The 23,650-nt window shown below is 43.5% G+C and overlaps 1 protein-coding gene across 4 annotated transcripts in view; it reads right to left on the bottom strand.

Annotated features, from left to right (window-relative positions):
- Positions 1 to 23,650, bottom strand: part of SEC16B (SEC16 homolog B, endoplasmic reticulum export factor) — a 172,766-nt gene that overhangs the window by 109,896 nt on the left and 39,220 nt on the right. For all 4 annotated transcript variants that reach the window (XM_033915204.1, XM_033915203.1, XM_033915205.1 and 1 more), the window contains exons 6-8: positions 21,302 to 21,449; positions 12,270 to 12,427; positions 267 to 328 (exon numbers count right to left, since the gene is read on the bottom strand). In XM_033915204.1, the coding sequence (XP_033771095.1) occupies positions 267 to 328; positions 12,270 to 12,427; positions 21,302 to 21,449 (368 nt within the window). The remainder of the gene's footprint in view (positions 1 to 266; positions 329 to 12,269; positions 12,428 to 21,301; positions 21,450 to 23,650) is intronic.

The raw sequence follows: 23,650 nt of genomic DNA, 5'->3' as shown, positions 1-23,650 counted from the left end.
TTTTGAAAGGTATTTACTGAAGAACAGTGTGTACCACTAAACTATAGGGTGCACTATTAATGAAAGTGTCCTAAAACAAAAATTCTTTTTATAAAATTACATTTTTTTTGTCTGCACATCTCTATAAAGCAATTTATGATGTAGTATTTTTGAAAGTTTGGACCCTAATTTTCCTACATTGGTGTTACGAAGTCCACTCCTGACATCTCTGTGTGTGACAGTGATGAAAGCTCTGGAAGTGTTGTGAAGCAGGAGCAGAATGTTACCTGGCCAGAGGCCCAGGAAAGGCTCGCATCTCCTCCTGTTCAGCTGTATCATGGAGAAGGACCTGAATAACAAAAGAAAATCACTCACTGGAGCCCATTATAATATCTGTAGAATGCAGAGCTACACCAGGTCTACCTACCAACAAGAAATGCAATCAGAGACGAGGAAAAGGTACCAGAAAGAGAGAGAAATTATGAGTGGGCACCACTGGCTTGATTAAAAAAGAATTTCCACATATATCTTGATATGTCACCTTTCTATCTTACATCTTATAACTCTAGGAGGAGGCCTCCTTTTGGAGGAATGCAAGTGATGAGATATTAGCAGCAAATCTGAAAGAATGAGATAATCTCCCATAAATCCTGGCACAGGAATGAAAGAAAAATTAGGTTCTTACCTCGGTAATCTTCTATCTTATAGATGTGTCTAGTGGTCCTAAACACTAGAGTTTTGTATCTGAACCAGCAAGCTGCTTGCAGAAAACTGTCAATCATATTTTCCAACTCCACTTCCTTCCCAGGGAGCTGCTCCTGCCCCCCTCAGTTTGTACAAAAGCAATCAAGTAGCACTGTAATAAAAGACATAACTGGAAGGAGGAAAATAGGTAAAAATCCCTGACACTACAATTTTGTTCTGCTCTGTAACAAAAAGGAAATAACATTATAACATTCAAATTTGTGCAACCAGCATCAGTTATATATAGATTTCAAAGCTACTCGCATAACCTGCTAACAAAGCAGAGACTGAAACCAGATTGTATGGTCATGATGATTTACCTATATAACATTTGTCTTTCTTTTTTCTTTTTTGTTCTTTTCAGTTCTTCTAAGAGACAGAAAATTCTTCAAATCCAGATTGATCCTAAGGCAGAAGGCAAGCAAAGCCCATACACAGGGAGGATCACTAGACACATCTACAAGAAAGAAGATCACAGAAATAGGAACCTAAGCTTTCGTTCTAGTGCAATGTGTCTAGTGGTCCTGAACGCTAGGGACGTAGCAAAGTAGTCCCCAGAGTTTAGGGTGTGTCCACTGAACCTGCCTTTAAGATGGAGACCACAAAGTAGCGTCCTTTCCAGCTGCTGTGTCTACCCTATAGAATCTGGTGAAGATATGAAGAAGTGGTGTTTCAGAAATTAGGAGTACAATATAGGCTCTAATCAGATGATATATTATTTTTTCCAGTAGGTAAAAACTTACAAAACATAGAGAGGTGTTTGCAAAGCTGTAAGGAGAAGATTATGGAATGGATTTTTGCTCACAGTCTAAAATTGGATGTTGACAAAACAGAGGTGATGATTGTAAGAAAAAACCCAAGAATTGTTTGAAATTGGAGTATGTAAATGTGATGGGGGAGCAACTACCGATAAAAAAAGAGATGACTGTGTTGGGGGGTGTTTATATATGTCATTGACAATGGGAAGTAAAATTTTAAGAACAATTCAGGTAGATTACATGCAGTTGCACCTGCTGTATAGGTTAAAACCAATGCGTCATCATTATTTTCGGACTGTGGTGCAGGAATTCATTCTGAGTAGAACTTATTATTGTAATGCGCTATATTTGGGTGTTGTAAAGGTTAAGAGTAGGAATTTGCAATTCCTGCTGCAGTTAGGCTTATTATTGATGCATCTAGAAATAACTGCATTGGTTACCTGTACAACAAAGAGTACAATATAAAATACTTTCATTCGTACATCAGATACTATATCATGTAGCCCCAACTATGTTTCAGGAGTTGTTAGAAGTTTATCATCCAAGAAGGACTTTAATTCTGAACAGAGAAAGGGGGATTATACATTCCAAGATCAGTAATGCCATGCTGTCAATAGGTGATGTGAAACTTTGGAACACCTTACCGGGATCTTTGCGCTTATATGCATCTAGAGTTAGATTTAAAAAATTGCTGAAGACACAACCTTTTGTGAATGCTTTTATGTACACTTCCCCCTCTCCATTCGCGATTTCTACACTCGCGATTTCACATAATCGTGATTTTTTTCTGGGGAGGGGGGAAAATTTTAAAAAACATATTTTTTACCCCTCTGCCGCCTTCCCGGCCTTACCTGGTGGTCTAGAGGGCTTTCGGGGCAGGAGCGATCTTTCCGGCTCTGCCCATATCCCCCGCAAATAACAAGGGAGAAGTGTAATCTAACATATGTACAAGAGATGAGAAGTGTTGCAAGGTGGGAATAGAGGCTTTGTGATGAGATATGCAAAATTTTGTCCTTGGCTACTCTGATTTAGCTGATTGTTGATGTTTTTATATTAGGGAGATTTTGAGTAAATATAATTCTCTGATGATTTATGTAAGTATTATTTTTTATTTTTATGCATGTTTATTATGTAAACCGCTTAGGTTTTTAGGTGGTATAAAAAAATTTTAAATAAATAAATAATAATAAATAAACTATGTAGCAGCTCTACATATCTCCTCGGGCGAGACAACCCTAGTCTGCCCATGAGGCAGCAACTCTTCTAGTAGAGTGTGCTTTCAATGTGATCAGTGGTTGTTTACCACAGCCGACGTGCACAGAGGAAATGACCATTTTAATCCATCTGAAAATAGAGACTTTAGACGCCAGCCTCCCTTTCTTGGCATGACTTGTGAGAACAAAAAGGTGATCCAAAACTTCCTGGTAATTTCGAGATACCAAAGAAGCACTCACTTGACATCCATCCTGAAGATCCTTTAACATCACTCCTCCTGGGGGGTTGGGATTTAGGTCGTTTGGGGGGATAGGAGAGAAGGAGGGAGGTAGGGGGAGGGTTAGAGTGTATGGGAAGTTTGAAAACTCTATTGATGCTAATAACTGATGATTACATTTCAACACTCTGTAAACAGATATAATGATGTTACTGTTATATAATGTAATTTTGAAAGTTTGTTATAATATCGCTGTCTGTATACAGTCTCTTCCTCTGTAAACCGCTCTGAACTGTTTGTGGTATTGCAGTATATAAAAATAAAGTTATTATTATTTAGGCTTTATCTATAATAAACATGATATAAACTAACAAGAGCCCACCTTCACTAGGAAGGGAGGTTTGTTTACTAACCTGTGTCACCAGCAAATCCACTTTTGGCTGCACAAACAGGAAATCTGGCGCCATCGGATTCAGTTTGGTCATAGTTTTCACCACTCAAAGGGCTCCCTCTAGTGACTCCCAATGATCAGTGACCAGTTTAGTGATGTCCAGATGTGCAGGAAAGAACACAGTCAGAGTCACAAAATTGCTCATGAGTGAGCATCAAGAAAAAGAAGCTGGCTTCCAGCTTTAACTCTTGCAACAAGGTGGCAATAATGCTCGAAAGCACAGAGGCCTTGAAAAACCATTGCACTGTGGGGTCTTTCCCTAATCCAGTGTTGCCACCATCTCTTGACTGCTGTCCTCCTGCACGGAAGCAGACTTTGCCAGGAAGACTTCATCCTGGGATAAAAGTGGCATGGAATCAGACTTGCTATCCTCTTAGTCCATGACAGACTGAACCTCCTGACAGACAGCGAAGAACTCCAGAGAGATTTGAAGCAACTTGAGAGATGGGCAGAAAATTGGCAGATGAGTTTTAATGTAGAAAAATGCAAAGTGATGCACCTGGGCAGTAAAAACAAGGAGCATGGGTACAAACTGTTAGGTATAACATTGGGGAAGAGCGAACAAGAAAAAGACCTGGGAGTACTGATAGATAGAACCCTGAAGCCATCGGCTCAATGTGCAGCGGCGGCAAAGAAAGCTAACAGGATGTTAGGCATGATAAATAAAGGAATCACGAGTAGATCAAGGGAGGTCATAATGCCGCTTTATAGAGCAATGGTCAGACCACACCTGGAATACTGTGTCCAACACTGGTCTCCATACCTGAAGAAGGATATAACACTACTGGAGAGGGTGCAGAGGAGAGCAACGAAGCTAGTAAAAGGTATGGAGAACTTGAGCTACAAAGATCGCCTCAGAAAACTGGGACTATTCACCCTTGAGAAGAGAAGACCGAGAGGGGAATCTGATAGAGACTTTTAAATTGCTAAAAGGGATCGACATAATGGAGCAAGCTCACTCACCAGCAGGGGGAAAGAATGGTGAGCAAGAAACAGCGTTATTCACATTGGCAAATGTAACCCAGTCTCGGACCAGAGGTCATGGCCTGAAGCTGAGAGGGGACACGGCCAGGACAAACGTCAGAAAGTTCTGCATCACACAGCGAGTGGTGAACGCCTGGAACTCTCTCCCGAAAAAGCTGGTGGAGGAAACCACCATTCTAGGATTTAAGGGAAAATTGGACGCACATCTTCTTGCAGAAGACATTGAGGGATACGAGTGACTAGTGTATTCACCAGGGTGTGCCTGGCTGAGCCTCCGCGTGTGCGGATCGCCGGACTAGATGGACCCCAGGTATGATCCAGTGCAGGCATTTCTTATGTTCTTATGTCCTGTTCTAAGTCTGCGTCCTCATCTGGTTGGGCCACCTGCCAAAGGGGTAACCCTTACGCCGCTACCACTGGTACGTTGCTAACAGTTACTGAGGACTTTTGGCAGTTCAAATACAGTCTACATAAGGCTCACATAGTCCGGTGTGAAGCCTTGTGCTGGGGGTCTCTCTGATCCCTGCAGGGACCCCCTGCTGTCCTCCTGGGCTCCGCGGTCCCCACATGACTGTGCTTGGCCAATACAGATTCAGAGGGTCCCGGGAGAGGTCTCTTCCTCTGGGGATGCACCTCCTGCGGATCCTCAGCCCTGGAGGATTCAGAGAAGGCTGAGCCCAAGACTCCCACTCCACTCCCACATGTTCTGTTGCACATGGGACATGGACACTCCTCAGCCGGCCATCCAACACAAACCTGGCATGATATGGGGTAAAAAGGCCTGAGGAGTCTATCCTAGTCAATTTCAAACAAAATCACCCTGAAGGAAAGAAAATCACAGGGAAAGGGGTTTTGAATGTGGGGGGCCTGGGCTCTGTAGTCAGAAACCCTCAAATTAAACTTTTAAGACTCTGCCCTGATTTTCCCCATAGGCTTCAATAGCCTTACTGTGCCATGTGGTGCCTGCCTGTTGCAGCATAGAATTTCAGCTGGAATTAAAAGGAAAAAAAACCTGTCTCACAGCTGGAATTAAAAGGAAAAAAAATCTGCCTCACAGGCCCAAAATTATAAAACCAAAAATATTTCTGAGCAACTTGCTTGCAGAAAACATAAGAAGGGGCAGGAGCAACTCCCTGGGATGGAGGTGGAGTTGGAAAACATTGACAGTTGAAAAACATTGACATTGACAGTTGAAAAACATTGACAGTTGGAAAACAGTTGCAGGTTCAAATACAAGACCCTAGCTTTCAAAACCACTAGACACATTGCACTAGAAGTTCATTTATGTAATGGTATGCACAAAACTATCCCATCTGGATACATTATCATAAGAACAATGCCTAGCAGCTCCAGATCATATTCAAAACGAAAGAGAAGGAAGAGTTTATGATCTTCTTTATATTACTGTTTTAGGAATTGATTATATTTTTCCTTTGGAACTGGACTCCAGCAAAGACTGAGGCCCAAGTGAGTACTACTCCAAATTATCATGCCCAGTACATACATTACATTACATTACATTAGGGATTTCTATTCCGCCTGTGCCTTGCGGTTCTAGGCGGATTACAATAAAGATGATATCTGGACATTTCCAGTAGAATTACATTACAGGAGAAGAGTAGATTACAAGTAACAGTGAAGAGTTATAATACATTCAACATCGCAGCAGATATAACATAGCCACGGATTACAATAAGGAAGATATCTGGGCATTTCCCGTAGAATTACATTACAGGAGAAGTGTTAATTACAGGTAATAGTGAAGAATTACAGTACATTCAATATCACAGGAGATGTTACATAGCAACTGAGTCAATTTATAACTGGTGGAGAATAAGAATTACAATATATTCTAGATTACAAAAGATGTTACATGAGATGAGTCAAGTTTCTTCGGATGGAGAGTAGCATCATATGCCTATAAGTGGAGGTGTATTTATTGTTTTGATGATTGCATGATGTTGGTTAATTAATGTTGATGATATGGACAGTAGGGGTGTTTAGTTTGGGTTGGATAAAGAGATTCTATTCCCAAAGGAATTGGTTGGGAACTCATTAGATGGCGGTTTAGATTGATGGGAGATATTTTTTTGAACAGTAGTGTTTTTATTTCTTTTCGGAACTCTTTTATGTCTGTAATTTCGATCAGTAATTTTGAGATGTCGGAGTCAATATTAGCTGCCTGTGTCCCTAGTAGGTTGTCATAAAGTTTCTTACGTCGAGTACCATTGAGAGGAGGGTAGGTGAAAATGTTCTGTGTTCTCCTTCTTCTGGATAAGAGATAGTAGTGAAAGCGGTTGTTTAGGTAGCTGGGTGCCGCGCCGTGGGTTACTTTGAATAGGAGACAGTAGAGTTTGAATTGTATTCTTGCTTTTATTGGTAGCCAGTGAGATTCTGTGTATGCTTTGGTAATGTGGTCGTATTTGCTGAGTGAGTATATGAGTCTGAGGGCTGTGTTCTGGACGGTCTGTAGTTTTTTTATTGTGTTGATTGGGCAAGGTAGGTAAAGGCTGTTGCAGTAGTCTACCATACTTAGCACGAGGGATTGGACAATGATTCTGAATTGGTCTTTATTAAAGAATTTTCTTATTTTTCTCAGATTTCGCATTGTGAAGAATGCTTTTTGGATGATTTTATGGATTTGTGTTTGCATAGTGCAGCATCTGTCTAGTTGTATTCCCAGGATTTTGAGGGAACTCTGTATTGGGTACTTGATTGAGTTTACTTCCAGTTCTATATATAAAGGACTCTATCCACTCGGTCGGGATGGATATGGCAACGAAGGCAGAGGGGCTGGAATCGATGTGGGTCAAATTACCGGGAAACAAGGGTGCGGGCATAAAACTGGGGCTGTACTATCGACCACCTGGTACACCAGAGGGAGTCGGACACGACTTGGAAGCGGAATTGAGACAGGAGTGCAGGACTGGAAATGTAACAGTGATGGGGGACTTCAACTACCCGGGGATAGACTGGAGTACGGGTCACTCCAACTGCAATAGGGAGATAGGATTTGTAGAAGCTGTGAAGGACTGCTTCATGGAGCAACTAGTCAAAGAACCGACGCGAGGGGGTACTACTCTTGACCTCATCCTAAACGGATTAGGGGGGCCTGCAAGAGGGGTAGAAGTGGGAGGACCACTAGGCAACAGTGATCACAACACGATCAGATTCACATTAGAAAGAGGGACACCCATAGTTAGGAGGACCGCAACAACTGCGCTGAACTTCAAGAAAGGGAATTACGTTGCTATGAGGGAAATGGTGGGGAGGAAGCTCAGAAACATCTTTAGGATGGAGACTGTGGGAAGCGCCTGGACCCTATTCAGGGACACCCTGCAAGAAGCACAGAGAATGTACGTCCCCAACTTCAGGAAAGGCTGCAAGAACAAGCGATCAAAGGACCCGGTTTGGATGTCAATAGAAGTTAAGAGGGCGATAAAGGACAAAAAAGTATCTTTCTGGAGATGGAAAAAGGACCCAACAGAGGAAAATCACCAGGCGCACAGGAAATGCCAAAAGGAATGCCACCGGGAGGTTAGAAAAGCAAAAGGGAAATACGAAGAGGGGCTGGCCAAGGAGGCGAAAAACTTCAAGGCATTCTTCAGTTACGTTAAGGGGAAGCGACCAGCGAGAGAGGAAGTAGGGCCGTTGGACGATGGGGACAGGAAGGGAGTGATTAAGGAAGATAAAGAGGTAGCTGAGAGGTTGAACACGTTCTTCTCGTCGGTTTTCACGAGCGAAGACAAATCTAATATACCAGACTCAGAGGAACTCATGAGTGGGGAACAGACTGAAAAATTAGAGCACATAGAGGTAAGTAGGGAGGATGTCCTCAAACAGATAGACAGGTTAAAGTGCGGCAAATCACCGGGCCCGGACGGGATCCATCCAAGGGTTCTGAAGGAACTAAGACAGGAAATAGCGGGCACAATACAACATGTTTGCAACCTATCCTTGAAAACTGGTGAGGTGCCGGAGGACTGGAAATTGGCAAATGTCACACCCATCTTCAAGAAAGGATCGAGGGGTGACCCCGGGAACTACAGGCCGGTGAGCCTGACTTCAATTATAGGGAAGATTGTTGAAGCTATGATCAAGGACGGCATTTGCGAGCACATCGAGAGAAATGGCCTACTGAGAACAAGCCAGCACGGATTCTGTAAGGGAAGGTCGTGCCTAACGAACCTTCTGTACTTCTTTGAGGGAATAAGCAGTCGGGTGGACAATGGGGAGCCCATAGACATCATTTACCTCGACTTTCAAAAGGCTTTCGACAAGGTGCCACATGAAAGGCTACTTAAGAAGCTGTGGAACCACGGGGTGGGAGGGGATGTGCACAGATGGATCAAGCACTGGTTGTCGGGAAGACTGCAGAGGGTTGGAGTAAAGGGTCAATATTCTGACTGGCGGGGAGTCACGAGCGGTGTGCCACAGGGATCGGTGCTGGGGCCTTTACTCTTTAACATATTCATCAATGACCTGGAAAAGGAGGCAAAGTGCGAGGTTATAAAATTCGCAGACGATACCAAACTGTGCGGCAGAGTTACGACCAGGGAGGAGTGTGAGGACCTACAAAGGGACCTGGACAAGCTGGAAGACTGGGCAAACAAATGGCAAATGCGCTTCAACGTGGACAAATGCAAGGTCATGCATATAGGGAAAAAGAACCCGTTGTTCAGCTACAAATTAGGGGGGGTATTGTTGGGAGACAGCAGACTAGAGAGAGACTTGGGTGTGCTGGTGGATGCATCACTGAAGCCATCTGCACAGTGCGCAGCAGCCTCGAAAAAAGCCAACAGGATGCTGGGCATCATAAAGAAGGGCATAGCAACCAGAACACGGGAAGTCATCATGCCTTTGTATCGAGCGATGGTACGTCCACATCTGGAGTACTGCGTTCAGTATTGGTCGCCGCACCTCAAGAAGGACATGGCGGTACTTGAGAGAGTCCAAAGGAGAGCAACGAAATTGGTAAGAGGGCTGGAACACTGCTCATATGCCGAGAGGCTGGATAGGCTGGGGCTCTTCTCTCTGGAGAAAAGGAGGCTCAGGGGAGATATGATAGAGACTTTCAAGATCATGAGGGGCATAGAGAAGGTGGATAGGGACAGATTCTTTAGACTGAAGGGGACAGCAAATACGAGGGGACATTCTGAGAAACTGAAGGGAGATAGGTTCAAAACAAATGCAAGGAAGTTTTTTTTCACCCAAAGGGTAGTGGACACTTGGAATGCGCTACCGGAGGAAGTGATCAGACAGAATACGGTACAAGGATTCAAACAGGGATTGGATGGATTCCTGAGGGATAAAGGGATCGTGGGATACTGAGGGAGGAGCTGGGAGGTAACACAAGTATAGGAAGTAAATCAGGTAATGAGTATAAACTAACCTGGTCGTGCATGTGCAAGACCGGAGGGCTAGGACTTCGATAGGAAGGCAGGACTTAAATGGGAAACCAAGGTGGCAAGGGAGCCCCTTCTGATGATTCAGACAGGTCTTGACCTGTTTTGGGCCGCCGCGGGAGCGGACTGCTGGGCGGGATGGACCTGTGGTCTGACCCGGCGGAGGCACTGCTTATGTTCTTATGTTCTTATGACTACCTTCCCTCGGGAAGGCAGACATACATATGCAGTCGGTGTTCTAGTAGTAGGAATTTAGTTTTGTCCGTGTTCAGCTTCAACTTATGATTTGTCATCCATTTTTCTACTGTTTCCATTGTAGTTTTCAGGCGTCCTGTGGAGATGGGGTCGTGGATGTCGAATGGAAGGAGGATGGTTATGTCGTCCGCATAGCTGAATGATGTTATGTTTAGGGCATCTAGGGTGCTGCCTAGGGAAGCAATGAATAGGTTGAAAAGTGTGGGAGAGAGGGGAGAGCCTTGTGGCACTCCGCAGGGGTTAGACCATGGTTCTGATAGTATTTCTTTTTACTTGACTCTATATGTTCTTGTTTTGAGGAAGCCTTGGAACCAGTTGTGCACTTTACCTGAGATTCCTATTGCGTCTAGAATCTGGAGAAGTATGGAAGACCATCATTGTAACAGGACTCAGTCCCAGAGCCTTGACTATAATTACTGGATATTTATGCATATTATGCACACATTATATGCATTTTTACAAAACATCAGCAGAAGAGATGGAGTAGACAGCAAACCAATGGAAACAATCACTAGTCTGGCTTTATTGGTATGATATATGTTCAAATAACTCGACACAAGTCATGTTTCGGCCTACAGGCCTGCATCAGGAGTCAAATATTCTGATGTATCAATGCACAAAGAGATGAATGTCCTGAAGATCATGTGATACACATGGCAACTAACAAAAAACAACTCGGAAATGTGAAAACTTAATAATATTAGAGTAAACACTTTCACCAAAATAATAGAATGAATGTCACAAAAAATCAGTGCTGCTGCAGTTTCAGTAAAGGAAGTTTCAAATGAATGGAGGAAAAAGCCTCAGATTGGAACCCTTCCACCACCACAATGGTGGTCCAAGGTGGTTGGGCAAACACGCAGCAGCCCAACAGGTCCAGGACCTGTGCAGTAATCCTCTATCTATACCCCTCTATCCCCTTTTCCAGAAGGAAATTGTCCAATCCTTTCTTGAACTCCAGCACCGTACTCTGCCCTATTATGCCCTCTGGAAGCGCATTCCAGGTGTCCATCACACGTTGGGTAAAGAAGAATTTCCTAGCATTTGTTTTGAATCTGTCCCCTTTCAACTTTTCTGAATGCCCTCTTGTTCTTTTATTATTCGAAAGTTTGAGGAATCTGTCCCTCTCTGCTCTCTCTATGCCCTTCATGATCTTATAAGTCTCTATCATATCCCCTCTAAGTCTCCTCTTCTCCAGGGAAAAGAGACCCAGTTTCTCCAATCTCTCAGCGTATGAAAGGTTTTCCATCTCCTTTATCAGACGCGTCGCTCTCCTCTGAACCCTCTTCTTTACCCAATGTGTGGTGGACACCTGGAATGCGCTTCCAGAGAGAAGAGAGCCCCTTTATTCAGAAAGGGTTGGAAGTTTAGTTCTGAATGGTGAGGGGGGTCATCATTTTTTTAGGGAGTGGGGCAGTTGGTTGGTAGCCTTGGTAGCTACAGAGGGTAGCCTTAGAGGGTGTTGGGGGTAGCTGTACAGGGGTAGTTTTGGGGTGTGGGGCAATTGGGGGGGTCACGGTATAGTTGCAGCAGCAGTTTGGGGGGTGGCCGTCTTTGGGGGGGGTAGAGGCGGTTTATGAGTGATGGGGTTTTTGAAGGTACAGCCTTTGAGTTGGTGGGGTAGTTTTGGAGCAAGGTGATGGTGGAAGATGTTTTTAGTAGGTGGAGAGCAATTTCAGGGGTATTTGATTGAGGATTGCTTAAGGGGGTACATTTGAGGTTGGAACCATTTGCAGAGTGCAGAGTTACAGTAGTTGAAGGGGGACAGTTTTAGCAGAATGTAACATGTTTTGACACAGTTTATATAAATTATATTTTGGGAAGGGGTTGGGAGTTATTGCTTTCTTTTACTGAACTACCTTTTGCTTTATGCGCATGGTTGTTTGAATGCTATATAAAATGGGCATCTTTTTGCACATCTCACATATAAAATTACTTCCCATGCTATATTTTAACATTTCTTTGCATAAAACAACTCAGAATAATGAAATGGTTGGAGAAGGGGATACATTGGATCTTAGTGGCAGAGCGCCTCCACTTTTACCCCCCACCCCACCCCTTTTACTAAGTCATATTAGATGTATCCATCACGGCCCAGAACACTAAATGCTCCAATGCTCATAGGAATTCTATGAGCGTCAGAGCAGCATTGGATCATTTAATGCTCTGGGCCGCAGAAGAAATCTCTACCACAGCTTAGTAAAAGAGAAAGGGGTTAACGACAATATTACTAGCATTTGGCTGCTGTTACTAGTTCTTACCTCCAGGCTGTGTATTTCAATGAGTGCTGGCTGCCCTTCAGCTGGGAAGTTGGGACACACACGGACCAACTGTCCTCCAGCTCCAAAGCACACAGTGACATGAGGCAGGGAGTACTTCAGGGGTTCCACTGTATAAGGTGTAGACGACAAGTCTTCCTCTAGAGCGTAAACACAGACATTGGTAACAGTTTGACTGTCTAAAGAAAGCAAAGTGCCTAATATACACAGATATGTTAGGCATTCCTGGAAATGCAGTTTGGGTAGAGCAGTGATGAATTCGTGCAGTTTCTAAAGCACACACATTTATACCTTTGGAGCTGGTGTAAATTTATCTGGGAGAATATGTGCATAAGTGATAGTTCTGAGACCTAATTTTAAATGGCTTACAGGTACCTATGTTGCCTTTAGGAGGCGTGTGTGGCACAGTGGTTGGATCTACAGCCTCAGCACCCTGGGGTTGTGGGTTCAAACCCCGCGCTGCTCCTTGTGACCCTGGGCAAGTCACTCAATCCTCCATAGCCCCAGGTACATTAGATAGATTGTGAGCCCACCGGGACAGAGAGGGAAAATGCTTGAGTACCTGATTGTAAAAAAACGCTTAGATAACCTTGATAGGCGGTATATAAAATCCTAATAAACTTGAAACTTAATAATAAACTTGAAACTTTACAAAATAGTATAGCCAAAGTGCACAAACTTTATACAAAATATTCTTCTAAATCTATCCTTTAACCATTTGGATGAATATAAAAATCAATAGTATGTCACCATATAGCCAATATACAAGGGTGAATCAAAAATTAAAACCAATTGTTAAATTATGCAATAACTAGAACAGAGCTAGCACAATGCAACTTATGTACTTGTGCACTGCCCTGTTGGATAGTTCATCCATGCACAGTGCAGCATTTGGCCTTTAGTCACAAGGTCAGAAACACGGACACTCCATTGCAAGATTGCACCATCGAAGAACAATATGCAGTAGTGTGCTTTCTTTGGACAGAGAAAGTGAAAGCTGAGGAAATTCATCATTGGACATTGACTCAGCATAGACATGGGTTCCCAAACAGCTTACTGATCTACACAAGCGATAGCATGTGGAGGTTGCAACCCAGTTCCTGAGATGGCGTGAAGAAGATCCGCATATTCTGGAGAGAATTCTCCCTGGGTGTATCGCCATGACCCGGAGAGCAAAAGACAACGCATGGAGTGGAAACATATGTTTTTTCCAGTGAAGAAGAAATTCAAATGTCATCCCTCCTCCAAGAAAGTCTTGCTAACCTTCTTTTGGGACATGAAGTGACCTTTTCTGGTGAATTTCCAAGCGCACGGGCAAAGAGTGAACAGTACAAATTACTGTGCATTACTGCAAAATGAACTTAAACCTGCAATTCACAGCAAAAGAAGAGGAATGTTGTCCAAAACAGTCTTGCTGCACCATGACAATGCACGTCCTCATACAGAAGCAACAGAAGAAACAGTGCAACAGTTTGGGTTCGAACATCATCCTCCTTACAGCCCAGAGCTGGCACCTAGCAATTATCACATCTTCAGTCCACTGAAGGACATGCTGCGAGGAATACAGAAGCTAGTTGAATGATACAACAAATGCATCATCTTGTATGGGGACTATGTGGAAAAGTGATATGTTCAATTACTCACAGTTCCTTCTATTAAAGCCATTTAATGTATTTTGCCTTTACCTTTTGATTTACCCTCGTATCTTTTGTCAATAATATGTGCGTATATCATCTCCCTCTGTAACTTACACCTCACCAGTGTTGTGCAAATCTCTCCAAACATCTGATCCATGCAATATAATAATATGCCACTTATCTAATAAATGTCCAAGTCTCTGCACTGTGATTAGCAAAGGTTTTTATTGCTGCAGGTGATTTTGACCCCCGAAGAAGGCTTTTGTCAAAACATCGATGTTAGCTCCATACTAGTTGAGAGTCTGTATATCGCAAATGGACATTTATAAAGCTTTGCAAGAATGACACCAAAGTTATCCTCATAAACTATGGACTGGAATAAAACAGTGATTACACAAAAGGGGAAAAAAACAAAACCACAAATGCAATACCAGAAACCAAAAAGGTGGAATTGTCCAGAATAGAATGATGTGCACTAAAAAAGTGTCCACAAGCTAATCTGAAGATGTAGAAATCTTTATTCTTCCAATATCATCATGGTACAATCAATGATTCAGTGACTCGACACTGTGACCAAGCAGACACAAGGCCTGCCATGGTCCCAGATAAGCTGGGGGAAAAAGTAAAAACAAAACCCCGGAAGGAAAAACCCAGGATCTCCCAGAGGTATATTGTGGGAGATAATGCCAGTGACCACCAGGAGGAGCCAGTTTTATCTGAGGAAGAAGGGAGTGAGTTTGATCCTAGTCACCACCAGGGGAGCTCTAGAGGCCCCTGGACTTCTGCTGACACTCCCAGAATAAGGCACGCCCCCTAGAGTACATAAGCCAGCAGTGGCATTCAAGCTAGCAAGCCAGTTAGGGAGGAAGTTTAGGTCTTGCCTCCCTAAGGATTCACCTGGGCCTAACAGGGACAACAGGCCTATACCGATGGAATGGACTGAGGCTGAACAAGCAGAAGACTTACCATTCCAGAGCGAGGAGCTTATGGACTTCCAAGAAGCTTGTACTGGCTGTGAATCCAATTATCCTGAATTAATGCAGGTGGACCTGGCTTCAAGCCACAAACAGTGAGTGTGATGTGTTTTAGACTGTTTGTGTGCTGTTTTCTGGAATGTTGATTTTGAGGAAGCTGTGAGAGAGTGTGGGGAGAGGTTTTGCTTCCACCTTGGGAGGGAATTTGTGAAAGCCTATCTTAAGGCCTTTATTTTGGCAAAACCTATTGCACTCTCCTGTTCCTGGCAGACATATACTGTTGCCAGAGGCTATCCTTTATTTTCTTTAATGACTGAGAATTAAGGAAACTAGAATGCTGAACTTTAGTTTTGATTTAATGAAATACCTGCTTTGGAGCAGGCAGAGCTGGCTCTGTAGCGAGCTGAAGTCACAAGAGTAATTGAGACTTATTAAGCAGTGGAAGAAAGTTTGGACTTTATTTTTGGACTGCTTTATTTTCTTGCCCCTTTTGGCAGTTGTGTTTTTTTTTTATTTTGTTTTTTATGCTGTAAGGCAGGGGTGCCCACACTTTTTGGGCTTGCGAGCTACTTTTTAAATGACCAAGTCAAAATGATCTACCAACAATAAAATAAAAAAAAAAACACAAAGCACACTGTACGCATAGAAAATGTTAATTATCATTCCTATTCCAGGGTTTTTCAAAGAGGTCAAAGCAAATGACTCTATGCACTATTACCTCAGTAACAACCATACAAAAATAGACAAATATACCCCCTCCCTTTTTACTAAACCACGATAGCAGTTTTTAGCGCAGGGAGCTGCGCTGAATGCCCAGCGCTGCTCTCGACACTCATAGGCTCCCTGCGCTAAAAACCTCTATTGCGGTTTAGTAAAAGGAGACCTTAGTGTAAAATGTAGACAGCAGATATAAATTCAGACACATTTTGATCACTAAATTTAAAATAAAATCATTTTCCCTACCTTGTCTGGTGATTTCATGAGTCTCTGGTTGCACTTTCTTCTTCTGACTGTGCATACAATCTTTCTTCCTTTCTTTTAGCCTGTATGCTTCTTCTCCTCCAGACCTCATTCCTTCCCCCCAACTTTTCCTTCCTCTTCCCTGCCCTTTCTTTCTCTCTGCCTCCCTTTCATTTTTTTCTGTTTCTCTTCTTTCCTTCTGTCTCCCTGCCTGCCCTTTTTCTTTCTTTCTCCCTGCCCTCCCCCAAGCCACTGCCATTGCCATTGCCATCGGGGACCAGGACCCAAACGCCACCAATAACAGGCCCCAAGCTCTCCCTGTTTCGGCCAACCAGCATTCCTCTCCCCGACGTAAATTCTGCCGTCGGGAAGAGGAAGGCTGATCAGCCCAAGATCGTGATCAACCTATTGGGGGAAATGCTGCCGGGTCCTGCCTTCGCGGAAACAGAAAGTAGGCAGGACCCAGGCAGGAAGAAGAACAAATGCTTCACTAACCTGTCTCCCGCATTAGCCCGTAGCGAACGCTTGCTTCAGGGCTCTCAACATGTGCGTGCCGGCTTCCCTTCTCTCCCTCCCCCCAACCCCCGACATAACTTCCGGTTTCGGAGGGAAGAGAAGAGAAGCCGGCACGCACATGTTAGAGCCCGGAGCATAAGTTCGCTACGGGCTGAAATCTCCAAGCTGGTTTTTTTTGGGTTTTTTAAATGTTCAGCAGCGGCAGATGATAGCTGGGCGGACCGCCCAGCTAAAAGGCCCTAGGGAGAACACTGGAGATGAAGGCTGATCGGCCTGTAGATCAGGACGGCAACACGAGTCTATCACGGAGCCCGGGATGGGCTCTGCGATCGACTCACGTTGCCTTCCTGAGCTACTGGTCGATCGCTATCGACGTATTGGGCACCCCTGCTGTAAGGAATCCTGATGAATGTAACAAAGTTTGAGGAATTACTTACCTGCCTTAAGAGTTGATTAAACTGAACTATTGCTCTAAGCAACCATATTGTTGGAACTTTATTTTTGAGTTTAATTTTGAGTGCTGTTGAAGAGTCCGGTCCTGCAGGGTGACTCCATGTCGGGTCACACGCTGGTGCACTGTTTGTTGTAGTCACCAGGATTTCTCCAGAGCCCTGTTCTGGGCTATAGTGGTGGCCACAACACGTACATGTTTCGGCCAACAGGCCTGCCTCAGGAGTCTTAAGAATCACAAAGCCAAAAATAATTTTGCTGGCAAAACACATGAACACTGCCAAAATTCAAATGTGAAATCTAAAAGAAACGCATTGAATAGTTCAAACCAACCAAACTCATGGCGTCTTTAATATATACATTTGAAAATGTGTGATATGTACTTCATAATGTTGCCACAGCAAAGGGAAGTACCAAACTGCACCATAGCAAGACAGTCCAACAAAAGAACAGAGAGGACCAGGTCTTCAACCAGATAAATCTTTAATAGCTTTTTTAGATTTTTTTAAAGATTTTAACAAGTTATTAATTGGTTTTATAATTTTAATACTTTATGTGTACTTTAATCATACTTTTTTAATGTTTTTATTTGCACATTTTATTGTTTATATTATTCGCACTGTTTTATTTGTTAAGAACATAAGAATTGCCGCTGCTGGTCAGACCAGTGATCCATCATGTCCAGCAGTCTGCTCACATGGCGGCCCTTAGGTCAAAGACCAGTGCCCTAACTGAGTCTAGCCTTACTTGTGTACGTTCTGGTTTAGCAGGAACTTGTCTAACTTTGTCTTGAATCCCTGAAGGGTGTTTTCCCCTATAACAGACTCCAGAAGAGTGTTCCAGTTTTTTACCACTCTGAATGAAGAAGAACTTCCTTACATTTGAACGAAATCTATCCCCTTTTAACTTTAGAGAGTGCCCTCTCGTTTTCTCTACCTGGGAGAGGATGAACAACCTGTCTTTATCTACTAAGTATATTCCCTTCATTATCTTGAATGTTTCGATCATGTCCCCTCTCAATCTCCTCTTTTCAAGGGAGAAGAGGCTTAGTTTCTCTAATCTCTCACTGTACGACAACTCCTTCAACCCCTTAACCATTTTAGTCGCTCTTCTCTGGACCCTTTCAAGTAGTACTGTGTCCTTCTTCATGTACGGCGACCAGTGCTGGACACAGCATTCCAGGTGAGGGCGTACCATGGCCCGGTACAACGGCATGATAACCTTCTCCGATCTGTTCGTGGTCCCCTTTTTAATTATTCCTAGCATTCTGTTCACCCTTTTCGCCACTGCCGCACATTGCGCGGACAGCTTCATCAAATTGTCAACCAGTACTCCCAAGTCTCTTTCCTAGGGGGTCTCTCCAAGTACTGCACCGGACATCCTGTATTTGTGTATAAGATTTTTGTTACCAAAATGCATCATCTTACAATTATCCACATTAAATCTCATTTGCCTTGTCGCAGCCCATTTCTCGAGTGTGTTTATGTCACGTTGCAGGTCTTCGCAATCCTCCTGCATCTTCACTACTCTGAATAACTTCGTATCATCTGCAAATTTAATTACCTCACTCGTCGTACCAATTTCCATATCATTTATGAATATGTTGAAGAGCACGAGTCCAAGCACCAAACCCTACGGCACTCCACTTGTGACGCTTTTCCAGTCTGAGCATTGTCCGTTTAGCTCCACTCTCTATTTCCCATCCGCCAGCCAGTTTTTAATCTACGTGAGTATTTCAGCCACGGAACCTTGTCGAACACCTTCTGAAAATCCAGATATACAATGTCGACTAGGTCACCCTTGTCTATCTGTCTGTTTACTCCCTCGAAGAAGTGCAGCAAGATCTTCCTTTGCTGAAGCCGTGCTGGCTGGTCCTCATCAGATTGTGTCCGTCAAGGTAATCAATAATGCGGTCCTTTATCAGCACCTCTACAATCTTTCTTGGTACCAAGGTCAGACTCACCGGTCTGTAGTTTCCCGGATCTCCCCTTGAGCCTTTCTTGAAGATTGGTGTAACATTTGCCACTTTCCAGTCTTCCAGAATCCTTTTTGATTTGATCGACAGATTGGCTATAGCCGCTTTCAGTTTCTTGATTACCCTCAGATGGATGCCGTCCAGTCCCAGGGATTTATCATTTTTAAGCCTATCAATCTGCCTGCATACTTCTTCTAGACTGACCGCCAACCCTGTCAGTTTCCCATCTTCATTTCCTGCGTATAGCCTGTTGGCTTCCAGTATGTTGTTTTTATCCTCTTCGATAAATACAGACGCAAAAAATGTGTTTAGTTTGTCTGCGATCTCTTTGTCCTTCTTTAGCACTTCCTTTATTCCATGGTCCTCCATCGGACCCACTGCTTCCTTCGCGAGTCGTTTCCCCTTAATATATATAAAGAATGGCTTGAAGTTTTTTGCCTCCTTGGCTATTTTTTCCTCGTAGTCTCTTTTTGCCCCTCTTACCGCCTTATGGCACCTGCTTTGATGTTGTTTGTGCTTTTTCCAGCTTTCATCCATTTTTTACCTTTTCCATTCCTTAAAAGAAGTCTTCTTGTCTTTGATCGCTTCCTTCACCGATAAAGTGAGCCACGCCGGTTCCTTGTTCTTTGTCCTCTTGGATCCCTTGTTGATACGCGGTATATATAGATTTTGCACCTCGGTGACTGTCCTTAATAAGGGACCACGCTTTCTCTAGCGTTTTTACAGTGCTTATCCTCTTCTTAATCTTCTTCCCTACCATGAGTCTCATCCCTTCGTAATTCCCTTTTCAGAAGTTCAGTGCTGTGGCTGTCGTTCTGGATCAATGTTTTGCCCCTGTGTCCAGGTTGAAGCGGATCATATTGTGATCACTGCTTCCCAGCGTCCCTTCTACTTCTACACCTTGCGCCGGTCCTCATAGTCCATTTAGAATTAAGTCCAGAATTGCATTTCCTCTCATAATTTCCTTGTTTGTCCCCACATGGATCACCACCGCCATATCTTCCTCTTCCACGCTGTCAATGATCCTGTCGATGTGGCTCACTATATCTTCCACCTTGGCTCCCGGTAGGCAGGTCACCAGCCGATCCTGTCTTCCTCCTGCTATGTGGCTCTCGACTTGTCTGATGATGGAGTCCCCCATGATGATTGCTGTCCTCTATCTTTTCTTGCCTATCTAGCCGCAGGCTTTACGAGAAGCAGGCTCTTTAATCAAAACATAGTCCATGTCGAGTCTGGTTGTTATTTACTTTGCCTGGTTGCTATTAAAGATTTATCGAATTTGAAGACCTGGTCCTCTCTGCTCTTTTGTTGGATTAGCTTCTTAATGTTGCCACCAGATGAGAGATGAGTGCAGCAGTTTCTGATATGGGAGAAGCAAAAAACATGACATTTGAAAATCATCATTTTATTAACAAACAAGTAATAAATGTTAATTGTTTCAGTAAACCAAGCACAGAGTGAGCTTGAGAGTGAGTATGTTTAACTGTTAACATGCTTCAAATTAGTCTCCAATCCCCAACAAACTGGCTGGCTGTAGGATTATGGAGTTGTGCAACACTGTATGCCTTAATAAAACGATAATTTAAAATGTCATGATTTTTGCTTCTCCCCTACCAGAGACCTATGCACTCATCTTTCACCTGGTGGCAATATTAAGAAGAACATGTCACACACTTTCAAACATATATATTAGATTTCCAGTGTTGGCGCTATTTTTGAGAGAAAAAAATAGTTGCCATGACTTATGAATCAACCCTCATATGTAATTCTCCCTCTTACTTCAGTGTAAAATAATAAAGCTCAGGCTGACGACAGAAGCCACCTAATTGAAGTAAATCTGTGAGGATTTCCTCTCCACAAAGCAGATATATCCAGTCACTGCCAATGCTCAGTGGCTCGCCAGCTACGTTCAGTGGCCAAAGACAACTGCCTAAAAGGGTAGTATACACTTGGTCATTGAGACTTAGCTGGCTAGTCACTGTATATTGGCATAGCCAGAAATGTCTCAGCCAGTCAAAAATAGTCCGGAAATTCAATGCCAGTGGCCAGATATGGCAATGATACTGAATTTCTGGTATTGCAGCAAACTGCAGTAGATTGCTGGTGATCTCCAGCAGTCTGAACTTAAGCCTGAATGTGTCCTTTTATCCGTATCCCATAAGCCAAGTTTCATCCCATTCCATTAAATTTTCAGCTGTTTTCTTTCCAGACATAATGACTGCTTCTGTATATTTCTTTTCAATATCCGTTGGGTTGGAAAGAATAAAAAAGGAATAGAAGAGAATAGATATATTTTCTCTATAGGGTTACCAGTCAACAAACGTTTTTCAGAATAAATTCAACCAATCGATTGTACACCACTGCATGTGAGCATGTATAGTTCTGATTTCCCTAAGAAAAACAGCTCTATAAACGTAAAGGGATAACAGCAGGACTAGATTGGCTGGCCCTGAAGGAATAGATCCAGTTGGTGGCTCTGGCTGTATGGCATGCGGTTCTTACCTGCTTGGACTGAACTCCAGCTCCTTGAGTGTGCTCGGTCATACTGGTCAGAGGAGTCCACCATGTACTGGCTTAGCTCATAGCTGCTGGATGAGAGACCAGAGTCCCGATACTGCAAGAGCAGACTTGGTTCATTGGCAGTGGAAAGCTAGGAGAAAATCAGGAAAGGGGATTAGTCTGAGAAGGACATGTCCTAATGAGAAAAGCAAACAGCATGAGGTGCTGAAGAGCTGCTGAGACTCTGGCAGTGAAACAGCATAGGTGCTGTGGTCAGGGAATGGGAAGAGCGACAAAGGGAAAGACTAACAGAACAAGAACTTAAATATATTACAAAATGAAGATTAGAAGAGATGGAAAGAAAAAACATCTGACACCAAGCATACCTGAGGGTTATACATAAGAACATAAGAATAACCTTACTGGGTCAGACCAATGTTCCATCAAGCCCAGTAGCCCATTCTCACGGTACCTGGCCCAAACCAAAAGAATAACAACATTCTATGCTACTGATCCAGGGCAAGCAGAGGCTTCCCCCATGTCTTAATAACAGACTATGGACTTTTCCTCCAGGAATTTGTCCAAACCTTTCTTAAAACCAGTTACGCTATTAGCTTTTACCACAACCTCTGGCAACGTGTTCCAAAGCTTAACTATTCTCTGAGTGAAAAATATTTCCTCCTATTAGTTTTAAAAGTGCTGTTCAGCAGCAGTGCTGACACTGCCCCTGCCCTGCCCATTGAGAAGAGGCGTTATCAGGGTATGGTAAAAAGCGAGCTTTTACTCCATGTTCATTTACCATGGGAGTCACCAACATCCCAGTATTGCTGACTACCATGGCAAGTGAATAACACAGCTTTGCGAGCTGCATTATTCCAGTAGCTGAAAGCATCTGGTCTCATAGCCATGACCCAAAGAGGCCCCAATGCTGTCCCTTCCAAACCCCTGATCACATCCTCAGCCCAATCATATCCTCTCCCCCCCCCTGATCCTGACCCCACCCTATTTAATCTGACTCTCCAGCTCTCAAATGTCCTTCCCACAAGTCTGGAATCTTGCTGGCACATATCTGCTGGTCTCATGGGTCCCAGGGCAGATGCAATCCCCAGTAGCTTCTGCCCTTGCTGACACCATCTGTTAATATGGTGCCCCTAGAATTATAAAATTTACATAGCAATCAGCTGCTTTACATGCATTTGTATATTTTTCATTTCATTATATATAACCCGTGGTGACCTGGTTATCACTGTATTATGGTAATCTAACTCATGGTAGTGCCCTTTAACACGGGTTAACTCCAGTCATGGTACATGCCACTAGAACTTGTGCTCATCTATGAACCTGAAAGCTGTGCCATCAGTAGTTTCACTACCAGGAGGGCCACCCCGAGGTGGACAGGTTTTAGCGGAGATGTCAGACTAACATTGTACCACCCATCTGGATAGCAGCAGATGGGCAGTGTTGGAAACGGAGGATTGTATTTGATATAACAACATCAAATTTATACTGTGCAGAAGAAAGGCCCGGTAATCTATTTCTGTATTCTGTCATGAAAACTTGATATCATCAAGTCACTAGGACTCTAATATGAGTCAATGGCACCTAACAACACAGGTTAAAGGATAAATAACACAACTTAGAGCCCTAATGCAACTTAACTCCCTCACCCTCCAACTCTCATAGCAGCAGAAAGAGGAAATGTTTTCTGCAACCCTTCCCTCACTGCTGACATTCAAAGTTTGGGGAAGAAAGCAACAGCAAAAAACTGAGGATATATAGAGAAGACCTAAAAGATTAGAGCTTTACAGTTCACACGCTGTGAACACAAGAACAGCCTTACTGGGTCAGATCAATCTCCATCAAGCCCAGCAGCCTGTTCTTATGGTGACAATCCAGGTCACTAGTACCTGACCAAAACCCAAAGAGTAGCAACATTCCATGCTACCGAAATTGGCAAGTACACCTTCTGAAACAGCACTGATTAGAAACATAGAAGATGACGGCAGATAAGGGCCATAGCCCATCAGGTCTGCCCATTCTACTGACCCACCCCCCAAGTCTACTATCCTAGGTATCCCACTCCTGGTGACAGGTTCCCTTGGCTTAACTCTCTAAGGGATCCCACATGGGCATCCCATTTGCTCTTAAATTCTTGCACGCTGTTTGCCTCGATCACCTGCACCGGGAGCTCGTTCCAAGGATCAACCACTCTCTCGGTGAAGAAATATTTCCTGGTGTCGCCATGAAATTTCCCGCCCCTGAGTTTGAGTGGATGCTCTCTTGAGCAACACTCCTCACTTCCAAACCCCAGCCTCCTCTCACAGAAAAAAATAGCAACACTGAGGAAGATTT

Source organism: Geotrypetes seraphini, chromosome 12 (genome assembly GCF_902459505.1).
Source record: "Geotrypetes seraphini chromosome 12, aGeoSer1.1, whole genome shotgun sequence".
Taxonomy (NCBI): domain Eukaryota; kingdom Metazoa; phylum Chordata; class Amphibia; order Gymnophiona; family Dermophiidae; genus Geotrypetes; species Geotrypetes seraphini.
The sequence above is the reverse complement of the archived record's forward strand: the minus strand, read 5'-3'. Positions and strand labels throughout refer to the sequence as shown.